The sequence below is a fragment of the Penicillium pulvis genome (assembly GCF_028828015.1).
Source record: "Penicillium pulvis strain IBT 33274 chromosome Unknown contig_3_segment0_segment0, whole genome shotgun sequence".
In the NCBI taxonomy this organism is placed as follows: domain Eukaryota; kingdom Fungi; phylum Ascomycota; class Eurotiomycetes; order Eurotiales; family Aspergillaceae; genus Penicillium; species Penicillium pulvis.
In genome coordinates, this window is record NW_026643077.1 from 873680 (window position 1) to 886559 (window position 12880).

Genomic DNA, 12880 nt, shown 5'->3' on the forward strand with positions numbered 1-12880 from the left:
AAATCAATATCGAGGACGGCTACCGTCCCTCTAATGCTGCGACCTGATGGTGAAAGCCACAGACTCTCTAGTCGAGTTGGCTGCCATGTCGATGGCGGGCTGAAGGTAGAATTCACCGTACAAAAACCCCCTCCGCGACGAAGTTGAAAGTGAGAACCACGTGCCGGTTTGCCAGCTTCACTCACTCTTTCGGCGGATGAGAGTGACTCTGAAGTCAAAGATAACGGAGCATCTGCCGGGAAGAAGAGGTGGGTTTTCTGTGACAGGTCATCAAAATGCATCTTCTTAGTAACCACGCCATCCTGCTTGGGTCTGTTCTGTGGTTGATTTGGTTTGCATCGGAAGACTGATTTGTGTGTGACGGTCGAAGGTGCTGGCGAGCTGACCGAAAGCTCATAAGGTGAAGGTGGCCTTCTATCTGATCTTGCTGCAAGAGAGCAAGCATCGCTGTAACATTTTGTATCCCTGCGTACCGGACCCTGGAAATCCGGACTTCCTCGTACTGCAGAAGCCGTCATTGCGTAAGCAACATTTGGCACTCCCTGCTTCAGATCACCCGCAGAGCATTCGGATATGAAGGACTGGGATACAGCTGTAATCCAGCACAAGCGAATTTTCTGTAAGAATAAAAAAAGAAAAGAGAGAAGAGGCAGTAATTAGTGACAAGACTTGAGGAATCCGCTCATTGAAACGTTGGAATCATGCTCGTTGGAACGTGTCCTGTTTCGATGATGCGGAGAGAACGTGAATCTGGCTTAACGGACCGGGCGGACCGGGCGACCCGCCGCCCCAACTTGGCTTCCAATTAATGTTCGCTGCGTGGGTGGAAATCACTCGCTGGGCATTGCTGGAATGATGCGAGAATTGAAACGGACACTGCTGAAACCCCTGAACACTACGGCTTAGTTTCCAGTGGGAAGCCCCTGCTTATCTATGTTGAATTGTGTTATTGGTGCGACTGGTGGTGATGCGGATGACTGCGCGGCCGATCGTACCCCGTCAAAAAAATCACTTCGCTTCTAATCCTGGTAACTACGACTGAATTATGTCGTACGGGCTCGAAATTGAAAATTCTTATAAATGAACAATGAACTTCTCGATGGGAAATTTTTGAAGTGGATTGCTCAAGCTAATCTAATTGTAACCTAATCCCAAACAGAAAGAATTTGACTAAAATGTAATGGCGAGATAATACTTTTGCAGCAAAAGATGTATAAGGCTAGTTAGCGGTCAAACAAGTCGAAACCAAAGATGACTTTCGATGGCCGTCGTGACATCATTGCCGCCTGCCTTGGTACCTGACTGGATCTCCGTGCTTGCCGTCTTTACCGGATTTCCGTTTTTGTCGCTTTGATATACCGTTCCGAAACAATCGAGGACTCAATTCCCTGGCATGCTGAAGGGAGACCACCATGCCAAGGGCTTTCGTCTGCATGCATTACGAACCACGAACGTGCCCAGTGGGAAGTAAGATATTTGGTGGTCTAACTGATACTGAAAAATGCGTCAGGCAGCCGACAAGACTCAATATGAGGCGAAAGAATGACCAGGCGCCTCAAAATATATCTGGATATTTCAGAATCATCTGCTTCGCATAATCCAGCAGCACGTGGCCATATGTTCCTGTCGTTGGTTGCGACTCCAGGCTGCCAGCTGTCCCCACCTGTCAATGATTGGTGAAAACCACAGGAAGTTTAAATCTTTGAAACCATCTCTCAGCATGCACTCAAATTTCTCAATGATAACAGATTTGACAGACACAAAACCATGGCGGGTAGGCGAATTACGCTCAAATGGCAATCAAGCTGAAGGCTCTCGCGTTGGAATGGCTAACAATAGGACTTGTTCATGGAAACCTATAGAAGATGCGTTTAACTAGAATCGACATTTTAAACACCTAGCAGGCAAAGCAAATAGACTATGACAGGCCAATCGCACGGTGATCTTTTTCTATTACCTCCAATTGGATGTTTGTTCTATCTATCCATCTATAGTCAACAAATATCTCAAATTGATTATCTCAGTGCTTCGGTCGACTTTCGATCAAAACAGTACACGAATCCAAGTTCTTCATCTGGCAGGTTCAGAACCGGAATCCACTAAACCAGGTAGAACAGAAGCACACCAGAGCTTCGATTTGTTATCAAAGATGTACTGAACTAGTCATCTGCTTCGATATCGACAGTGCGAGTGGAAAGTACGAACCGGGTGGTTCCAGAGTCGTTACCCGGCTCCTTTTCGATTGCCAGCTTTGACAGCTGCCCAAGGAAGCTATCCATGTGCTCTTCGGCCTTGGTGCGAGAGGCGCGGCCCAGGTTATCGAGCCACGTAATTTTCGTCATGAGGTAGTACACGGTCGCTATCACGATTGTTACCCCCAGAGAGTAACCCCAGATCACCACAACTGTCACGATGCTTGTCGTACCGTCGGAAAATTTTGCGGAATCGGGAGGGCTCGTTTGTTCAAACGACCCTCCAGATAACCATCCAAAAACGCAAAACAAGGTGGCTATGATGTCAACCCCCAGGATAGCCCCCACTAACTGCCATGAAGGCCAGGTTTTTCCGCCACGCGTCACGAATATAAGCCAATTTTCTGTCAGAGACACTTCCAAGAAGAGAATTGGTTGCGGAGAACCCCAGTTCTCGATGATGCCTCCATTTTCAAGAAACATTGTGCCTCGCATTATCCATGTAGCCACCGCCAACAGTACACCCAGGACTACCGAGATGATCCAGATCTTTGGAAGCTGCCATTCCACCGGGCGCTGTTCGTAGTGAGCATTATCATATGCGACAGCGATCGTGGCCAGGTCTGCAAAGAGCGCAATAAACACAATCAACTCCGACCGAATAGTCTCGTTGATGATGAGCATAGAGGTCACAAGATATATCTCCAGATGTAGACATAGTGCAATCCGATATTGGATATATGCTTTCATACGCTGGAAGATCTGCCGTGCAACCCTTATGGCTTCAACAATCGTACTTAAGCCAGGTGCCAAGAAAACGATGTCAGCCGCCGCTTGTGCCGCTTCTGTAGCTCCTTCTACAGCAATGCCACAGTCTGATTTTTTCAAGGACGGTGCGTCATTCACGCCATCACCAGTCATAGCTGTCAGATGTCCCCGGCTCTGTAGCATTTCCACAACTTGGTATTTATGCTCAGGGAAAACCTCAGCGAATCCGTCTGCTTTCTCCACTAAGTCGTATTGACGACTTCCCGTAAGTCCGCCATGGATTAGCCGCTCAGAGTTATAGACTCTGGTGCCAAGGGCGAGCATCTTGCACGTCTCTTTGGCAATTGCAATGGCATCTCCCGTTAGCATCTTCACTGAAAGACCGAGACTCTGAGCTTCCTTGATGGTCTGAGCCGTATCCTCGCGGGGGGGATCAAACATTGGATATATGCCAAGGATTTGCCATGGTTCATTTTCCCTTTGCACTGCCACTCCCAGGGATCGAAAGCCACGAAGAGCAAATTCATTGGCTTTGTTTCTGAAAAGTTCTGCCTCCTCCACAGAGCACTCTGCAAGCTTCAGCACCGCTTTGGGAGCGCCCTTGGCACACGTGTAGCGAACTCCCTCGCAGGTACAAACGGTGGTGATCCGCTTGGAAACAGGATCAAACGGAGTATATTTCTGAGTTATCCAGTCCTTTGAAAGAATCTCGCGTGCTTTGGGGTACTTCCGGAGAGTGCGGATTGTGATTTTGTCGATCGGATCGAGATTTTTCACGTTGTGAGATGATGCGATGGCGGCCACCGCAAACATCCAATTTACGTCAACACCAGCGCATACAAAGGGTTCCCGAACAGAGAGTTTGTTTGCAGTAAGCGTCCCCGTTTTGTCGGAGCACAGGACATCAACACCCGCGAGCGATTCAATCGCTGTGAGCTTTTGCACAATAGCTTTCTCCTCCGCCAAATACGCGGCACCCACAGCTAAAGTGGTAGTAGTAACAACAGGCAAACCCACTGGAACTCCAACAATCAGCAGGATAAGAGTCCAATGTAGTAAATTATCGTCGCCGTTCTCCGGAGTCGCGATTTGCAGGTGACGGAAGAAACCACCAATCCACGCTGCGAGGATCCAAAACATCACCAGAACCAAGAGAGTAGTGCCGATGGAGTCCATGATGGCTTTGAAATGCCCTTGATCCTTCGCACCCTGTACCAAAAGAGCGGTCTTTCCGACGAAGGACTGCTGTGCAGATGCCACAACGATAGCGTATCCCTTGCCTCGCTTGCATCCGGTAGTGTAATAACAGATATCGCCCATATGCTTGTCCACCTAGAAGAAGGTTAGACATCACCCTCTAACTTGTTCAAAAGCGGCACAATCACTTACTGCAAGTGATTCGCCCGTTATGGCTGACTGGTCGGCCGCAACGATACTATTTTCATGATCGTGTTTATCACGTTCGTTGTCACTGTCATCTTCGTCGTCTTTCTCTTGTAAAGCATCATCGGTATCTTGGGCACGTTGCTCTTTGTATACTTCAAACAGTTCCGGTTGGTTGTAATCGCATATCAAACGTGCATCTGCGGGTATCACGCTTCCTTCCTCGAGAATGACCTAGCGGAGAGGGAGAATTAGCAACTGAGCAATGTTCTTTTCCATGGACGACCCCTACAATGTCTCCAACGACGAGATCACGCGCCAAGATCTCCTGCTCCTGGCCATCCCGAACCACCCAGGCTTTCATGGCAATGTCACCTTTGAGACTGGCCACTACATCTGCGGCCTGTTTCTCCTGATACCAGCCAACGATCGCATTAAGCATCAGAATCCCAATGATGACACCCAAGTCAATCCAATCGCGTAGTCCAGCGGCGAGGAGAGCAGCCATCTCCATCACTGTCAGATCGTTAGTGGGCCACATTTTTCTGCATAGAGAAGGTTCGCTGCTCACCATATAGAATTGGACCTTGGAAGTAACTGAGGAATTGCAGAAACATATTTTGACGTTTGCTTCCCAGCTCATTCCAGCCGCATTTCCGTCGACGAATCTCAACCTCGTTGGTTGAAAGACCCGAGTGTAAATCCGTTTCCGCCCAATCATGAGGAATGCTAACTTGGCCGTCGGAGGTTGTGTCTGATTTGCCCCTAGAGCGGTGCCAGAATTTCCACCATGGCCTCTTATCATCCGCATCTGCATCTTCGGTCTCCGAGACTGCACCGCTGGGTTTCTCACTAGCAGAAGATATATAGCGATTCAAAGCCACGTACTCGCTTGCCTCCATTCCTTCCCTGGGCCTTGAATTGTCTTCCTCTTGGTGAAAGGAAACCGACCGGGTAGGGTTCTGTTCAGACATAGTTTAGCGTATGTCCCAAGGAAACAAGTTGAAAAGCTGTACTGTGAAGACAGCCAGGAATTTTGTTTCGTAGCCTGAAAGTGGATGAACGGCTTAAGAATACCATCTTCTTCATTGTCGTCATTTCTTGGCATTGGAATCCTTGTTTATCAAGTCATGGGCTTGTTTTCAATCAGCTTAGCAAACTGATTGTCTGAGTGCTGATGTGCTGAAATGTGATCCAGGGCTTCCGGCTTACCCGTCCTAAGCGGATTCTACTGGCCTCTTGGCATCGCCGTTCCTGGCTTTCCAGACGGCACAGACCCATTGATGTCATTCACTAATTCGAAAGTATGCGGCCCAACCACAACGCCATGGAAAGTCAATTGGGGTCCTTGAAAGGGTGCACCCAAGCGAACTGGCCAGAAACACCATAACAAATGCGAGAGGTCAAAATTTCATATCTGAGCAACAACTTTTTAGCGCAGTCGCAAGTAGTGGAGTCCTTGGGTCGCGTCTCAACTGATTCATATTATTCACTAAGCGAATGAGCGCTCTTTGAACTACGTGACAAAAGTCAGCTTATCAAATGAGTCTATGCCAGCTTTTTCATCACTTAAATAATTTCACCGACGTGTAAATCTCAAGGGAATCTAAAAGCATCATGACAATCGTTTGGTTGTATTAGCTACCAGGCCATGCTGAGGTCATAGATGATCGACGTGAACTTTGCACTATGTTTCAAGAGGCCCTCATGGGGCTTCCAGAAAAAGTAATCCGCTCTGTTTCGGCAGGCTGCGCCCAAAACGCGCCGAGGCTTTACAAATCGATCTGGCCTCGACTTGACACCAGAAAGGGGAATGGTAGCCCCAATCGAAATGGATTGAGAATTCCACCATCTATACTCCTTTCCATGTCTCAGTTTTCATCTACCTGGGACTGTGGTTGTTGATGGAAGTGATCAAAACCCTACGCCAATTAACTGCTGCCGTGCAGAGGATACGATCATGCCAATAGGAGGAACTGTCCCGCGTAATCGTCACCGTTGTTGGTTCCATTTTTTACACAATTTTGTGCTTTGACGGAACGGGCGGTCCGGCATCGACGTTTCCTTAATCTGAAACCAAAACTTCCATTTGCCTCTTCCAAACACTCAACTAAAGATCGGCGTCATTACATCAGCATGACGGACTAAGTAACTGGTTGATGCCAAGAATCACTCTATAGACGATTGTGAACCTTCACACATTGTCGGAAGATTCATTCCTATAAACATTTTTCACTGCACGAAATTCTTGAATGATACATATATTTTTTGAAATGCCTTGCCAGGATGAAGAAGCCCATGCGATCTGCGCTCCTCCATGCTTGTTGAATGCTTTAAATCATAGAAAGAGAGAAAATGAAAGTAGGTCGGCCCTCCAATATGGGGATGAAGTCGGTTTTCTGGTTCAAAACTTGTTGGTTGACAGCACCGATGATGCCTACTTTGCGTACATTCCATACCTTGGATGTGCGTTAGTGTAAGGCAGCGCATTGACTTTTCTTTGACAGACAGGTCATCGCTCATATTTGGCTCTCCTCTACAAGTTGCCGTGGAGCATGCGGGAACTGCATTTTACAAGATTGGCGCTGACGGACAGCTGTCACCATGCGGAAGAGTGCCTGTGGTTGTTGCTGAATGCGGAGATTTCTTAAGAAAAAACGGTAATACTCCAATCTTATCTACCGGGCCCCATGCTTACAATTATGGAGCAACTGAAGTTGAAGGAATATTTCGGTTAAATGGGTCCTTCAAAAGAATGAAGCATCTACAAGCAATATTTGAAGATTCCAGTGAATACGGCGAAGGATTGGATTGGGCTGGTTTCACCGTCCATGATGCTGCGGGTATTCTTCGTCGATACTTGAACCAATTATCAGAGCCTGTCGTTCCTCTAAGCATGTATGAGAGGTTTAAGGGACCAATGATCAAATTCAATGATGAGAAAAAGTCTCCTAAGCAAGCAGATATTGGCGATACGACAAAACAGTTTGTCAGCACGTACTGGGAGCTTATCCGGGCACTGCCTTCTATCAACCAAGATTTGTTCATTTACATTCTGGACCTCCTGGCCAAATTTTGTTCTAAATCCGACTACACTCGAATGACAGCAGAGAATTTGGCCGCTGCTTTCCAACCGGCCATTCTCTCACATCCTGCGTATGAAAACATGAATACGAAAGCTGCCAGACAGTGATATCCTTCTTAATTCAACATCAAGCACCTTATCTCCCTATCAGTACTTCCATCTCATGAGAATCATTGGAAATTACACTACTCAAAGTCAATCACCTCATTTATCCTACCAAAATTCTCATGCCTCAGTTGAGGGGTAAATTTCCTACCCGTCTTAGCCGCCCCTGGTTTATGTAACCTGCGCAAACTTGAATTAGGATGAAAGGGATATCGAATTATACAATAGTTTTGTTTTATATTCATCTTTCTAATGTGTCAGCTTGGATGGAACCTCGACAAAGAAATTGTAAGACCTTTGTAACCTGTTCGTTGACCATGAATAAGATACCGCCGCTGCAAACCGTTCTTGACAGCCTCATTGATGTCCCGTACCAAAATCCTTTAAATCCATCTTCCTTCAATATAGAGACGAACGCATCTGATAGGCCAGATCCTTGTACACTCTGACAACGGGTTTTAATCACATCAACTGGCTGTGTGCCAATAGTCGCAATAAAGCCAGCAATGGCGCCGTTGCCGAAGTTTACCATCGTGCCTTGCGAAATATGACTCTGGGTTTCATAATCTTTCAGGATATTGTATGTTCCCATTCGAAGCGCCGTGGCAGACGATTGTCGCAAGGTGGTTCCCATATACCCGCGGTATAAGCCAGCAAATCCGCTTTCTCGAAAGATAGTACGTAGCGCGTGCAATGGTGAAGAGAAGCGCCGTTTGCTTCTTGCGTCATCAATCATAGCAATTTTCATTCGCTCAGCCGGAGTGCTTGCTAAGGTACTTGACACCATACCCGCACACATGCCCGCCATGATATTTTGGACTGGTGTCATAGTCCCAGTCTCTGGATCTTTGAATTTATTTTTGACTTCGTCGAAGAAAAGAAAGCGTACGCCGTCCTTCGCAACAGAGCCGGCGATCATTGCCGAGCATCCCTTGTACACGGCACGAGTGCCTTCTTGTTGGAATACATGGTGAATGATCCTCACAGGATACTTCATGACTTGGGGATTTCGCAAGTCGCGACGTAGTTGTACCCTTGTTTTTGCGAACTCAAATGGATAAGTGATGATAGACTCGGCTCCTCCGGCCATGGCACCTGATATAAAGGCGATGGCAGGCGATACCTGGGAAGTTGTAGTCTTTTTTTCAGATGACATGGTGGAAGGAATGTGCTCCGATAATGAATTGGTGAAAATAGGATAAGAAGCTGGACAATCCGGATATAGGTCACGAGGTTACAATGGCTGCAAGGATACAAATCTATCAAAATAATTGATAGATGCGATGCACGGTGGGTTGATCTCTATATACCGATTGCAATCGGTAACCTCCAGGCCTCTTCACAAAGAACCATATGTTCCTGAATGGGGAAACTCTTCTTTATATACTATATATAAAAAAACAGGTTTAATGAGATGTGCGATAATATATATCTAGTGGCACATACACAATTTTCAAATGACGTCAAAATTCCGAAAACGCTTATTTCTTGGGTACAATTATTCTCGTAGCTTAGCAGTAGGCAGAATTATTAGGTCGAACATTACTTGTTCGCCATGGCCCTAGATTTCTCCAGCGACCCAGACATCAAGTTTGAAATAGTCCACATCGGCCCTCATCAATATTTCATTATAGTTGAGGTCATCACCAATCAAGGATTCAAATTATGCCGATAAGAGGAATTGAAGACAATAGTCAAACTCTACAACCGTGGGTATCGGAGCGTACAGCTTAACGAGATTACTATAGATCGATGACGGTGAAGGTCCTAATTTAATCTAATATAGGTACGTCACAGGCTATTATTACTCAGCGTGAGACTACGTCAAGAACCGCAAATACATGGTTAATCAAGACCAAGACCACAAATATACGTGTTCGGCCGAGCTGAGAGTCCATGCAGCCCTATTCGTCATGTACAGCATGAAGATAGGTCTTTGAAGTATAAGGCTTACAATAATTCAAAAAGGTGGGAAGGCGTTGGAATCCCCATGAGGGTTTCGACTACCATATCCATGCATCTCTCTAAAGTACAGAACGTGTAATTACTGTTTAATGACGTAGTAGCTATGTATGCTGGATATACCGGCTGTAGCGGCAGAGCATATGGAATGACGTTCAAGGTGCACGAGCAAGGCGCCAGCCACATAGCACAAGTTTTAGTCAGAAAGGAGTCTCTTCGCAAATCTCCGCTGTTCCAAAATTCCGTAACGCTGCAGATTGTTACATTACAAACAGACGGAAAAAATCTCAGTCAGAACGCGATGCTACAAATCTGGCATTCTTCGAAGCACCTATCAAGTGCTTTAAACCGACTGAACTTATATTCAATTTCCATCAAAATTACGCAAAGTGCCAGAAACCCGCCCGGGGGCGACCTTTGGCAAATAAAATGCCAAAGGATTTCACATAGATGCTATCCTGGCCAGCAAACAAAATTCCAATCTCAGAGGACATTTTCGGGCTTTCCAGCGAGTGGCAAGAGGACGCAACGCAACAGTAGCGATAGCGTGGGTGGCCCCTTGATAGAATACGGCGCCAGAGTCCGGCAGGGCAGGCTGCAGGAAGATCATTACCAGCGCGGTATGATTCTCAAGTTAGCGGGCAACCCTGAGAACCTAAAAAATGACCTCGCTCGTACATAAATACAGGGATTGTTCATCAACTCCAAAGTCTCCACGAAGACCTGCATGCCTATGACCCACCTCAAGTGGTCGATCCGACGTTCCAAGATTTGGGCCACAGTCACTTAGGATCGGTCTTGGGGGCTTTGTTCGGCTACGACACTAAATCTCAACGCAAAGCCAACAAAAAAGATATTCCAGAGGGCTTCTTCATGTTTGGGGGGGTCGGATGTGGGAACACAATGCTCATGGATATGTTCTATGAGACATTGCCGGCGAACATCTCCAAGTCAAGAACTCACTTTCACGACTTCATGCAGGGAGTACATAAACGTCTCCACAAGATAAAAATGGAGAACAGTACTGACTGTGATACTCTATCCTTGGTGGCTGCTGACATCGCCGAGCAGTCAATTGTCTTGTGTTTCGATGAGTTCCAGTGCACAGACGTTGCTGATGCGATGATTCTGAGAAGGCAAGTTTCACTTTTTCTGGTCCTGCATATTTAGATCTAATCAAATCACCCCAAGGCTTTTTGGAGCTCCTCATATCCTATGGAGTCGTGCTCGTTGTGACTTCAAACACGCATCCTGATAATTTGTATATGAACGGTATTCCACGTGAGTCATTTATTCCATGTATTGAACTTCTGAAAGCTTCCCCCAAAGTGGTCGAGCTGGGTTCTGGTAACGATTATCGCCAAGTTGCTCGCTCGCCATCGGGTACTTATCACTATCCGCTAGGCACCGAAGCGCAGGAACATGCGCAGAAATGGTTCTCTTATCTGGGGGAGAAAAATGATCCTCCACATCATACTACCAAAAGAATTTGGGGTCGCAGGTTTCAAGTGCCTCTGGCTAGCGGCAAAGCTGTTCATCACAGCTTCAAAGAATTGGTAGACAGTTCTTTTGGAGCGGCGGAGTACATGGAGCTCGTGCAGGACTATAAATATTTAATAGTCACTGATGTCCCGCAGTTCAGATGGAGCAGTCAGGATCAGGCAAAAAGGTTTATCACTTTTATTGATGCAGTTTATGATAAAAAGGTAAGCAATTACACCGCGGACGTATTTGTTGAAACTCACAATAAGTTGATTTATTTAGGCCATTTTAGTTCTCACCACAGCAGTCCCACCAAGCAGATTATTCTTCGGGCTTTCTCGTGCAGAGCTAAACTCAACACCAAGGTTCAGTGGAGAAGAAGAACGTCTGGCATATATGCGTGCGTCATCTCGACTGTCAGAAATTGGGAGCGAGGATTGGATGAAGCGCTGGGGCTGGCGTGATTAGGATAACTGCAACGGGTCCGGGTGACAGAGATTTAATTTTTCAGATTCGATGACCTGTTATTATGTATTATTAGAGATAAACTACGCTTCTTTTCCATACACAATAAGTAGATGATGCGTTGTGGAGCAAAATGGTTACTTGAACCTGCTTCCCTAAACGTTGGAAGATAGGATATATTTATTGTTGATTACATATCCAATCTAACTTGCAGACAATTGACAGAAAGCAATGGAATCTGTCGGCAGGGCAAAGTTTAACTATATTAAAGGATAAGTACCGCGTATTTTCTATTTATTCGACTGGAAATGAAACCAGAACCGGGGTGTTGCTCCTTTGTCAGGAACCTCACTCACGTGCCTCTCCACGAGAGGCGGTTGGCCCAGACCAAGATGCGAGGCCGCTACAACGGCTCAATTTTTATTTAAGGAAGGGGCGTTGGAATATTTTTGCAGGGGAGACACAGTAGAAATCGTATTGTTCTTAAGGTATTAACAAATGTCAAGTATAAAGGAACATGAGATAAAACGACTACTTCGAATTCATTCTTATTCCGCATTTTGCATTTGAAGTCTGACGGAATGAACAAAAGGAAGAACTAACTGCTGATACGAAGTTCCGAAAGCCCATGTCATGCTATATTGATCGGCCTAGCAGTAAGCTGGAGACGGGCTATTTCCAACCATCTCTGGATCGAAGCCGGGTGAGAGCCTACAGCCACACTGGTTCATGGTTCATATATACAGCGTTTGATAGCTCATAATAGAACCACTGGAAAGAACAGAAACATCCCAAAACCGGTTTTATAAGTTGCTGTTTTGGATTTTCTTCCGATCAACAAGCTCATTTAGCGAAGCTGCCAACTTTCGCCAAACCCCGGGGGTTTCTTGAATTCTTTTAATGTTCTTTCATATTCCCGAACCTTTGTAATAGTCAATCACCTGTGACCTTGAGATTTGAAAAACGTGTAGCTGCTTTTCCAGAGTTTCAGGCTTGTTTTCTTCATACCTCGGGAAATGCTCTCAAATGATATCATCTTTCATGTATTTTTGGGGGAGGGATTAAAATTCTCATGGTAGTGTCGTCCAGATAATAAATGAATGAGGCATCCCGATTCCCGGGATTTTAGCAACGCCTCATTAGCTGATAGCTCAATTACTACATCCAATCTTTCCTGGCGTGCCTATAGCATTCGATCAACATCTTCAGCCTCGGACAGACTTCGAGGTATTCCATCTCACATAAAGCTATTCGCAGTAGATATCATTAGCCTACAGCGTCTGTGATAATGAAATGGCACCTTACCCGTTGGCGCAGTCCAGGTTATTCTCGATCATGTGCCTAAGTAGACTTGCCATGACTTGAACGGTGACCATACCTCCTTGCTCAATGATCTCCATCGAATCTTTACCCTCGGGCACTCGTTCCTTATGCGATC

General features: G+C 46.1%; 3 protein-coding genes across 3 annotated transcripts; 1 reads left to right on the plus strand and 2 right to left on the minus strand.

The window, feature by feature from the left end:
• Positions 1–2159: 2159 nt before the first annotated feature.
• On the minus strand, positions 2160–5317 carry N7503_006473 (Proton-exporting ATPase; the record flags this gene model as incomplete). The annotated part of the gene is made up of 4 exons (XM_057066020.1): positions 2160–4292; positions 4350–4577; positions 4636–4859; positions 4915–5317. The coding sequence occupies 4 exons, from the start codon at positions 5315–5317 to the stop codon at positions 2160–2162; spliced, it is 2988 nt and encodes a 995-aa protein (XP_056921489.1).
• Positions 5318–7098: 1781 nt separating this feature from the next.
• Positions 7099–7536, plus strand: N7503_006474 (uncharacterized protein; the record flags this gene model as incomplete). Its single annotated transcript, XM_057066021.1, has 1 exon — positions 7099–7536. The coding sequence occupies one exon, from the start codon at positions 7099–7101 to the stop codon at positions 7534–7536; it is 438 nt and encodes a 145-aa protein (XP_056921490.1).
• Positions 7537–7774: 238 nt separating this feature from the next.
• N7503_006475 (uncharacterized protein) lies at positions 7775–8689 on the minus strand (the record flags this gene model as incomplete). Its single annotated transcript, XM_057066022.1, has 1 exon — positions 7775–8689. One exon carries the CDS (start codon positions 8687–8689, stop codon positions 7775–7777), a length of 915 nt encoding a protein of 304 aa, XP_056921491.1.
• Positions 8690–12880: the final 4191 nt, after the last annotated feature.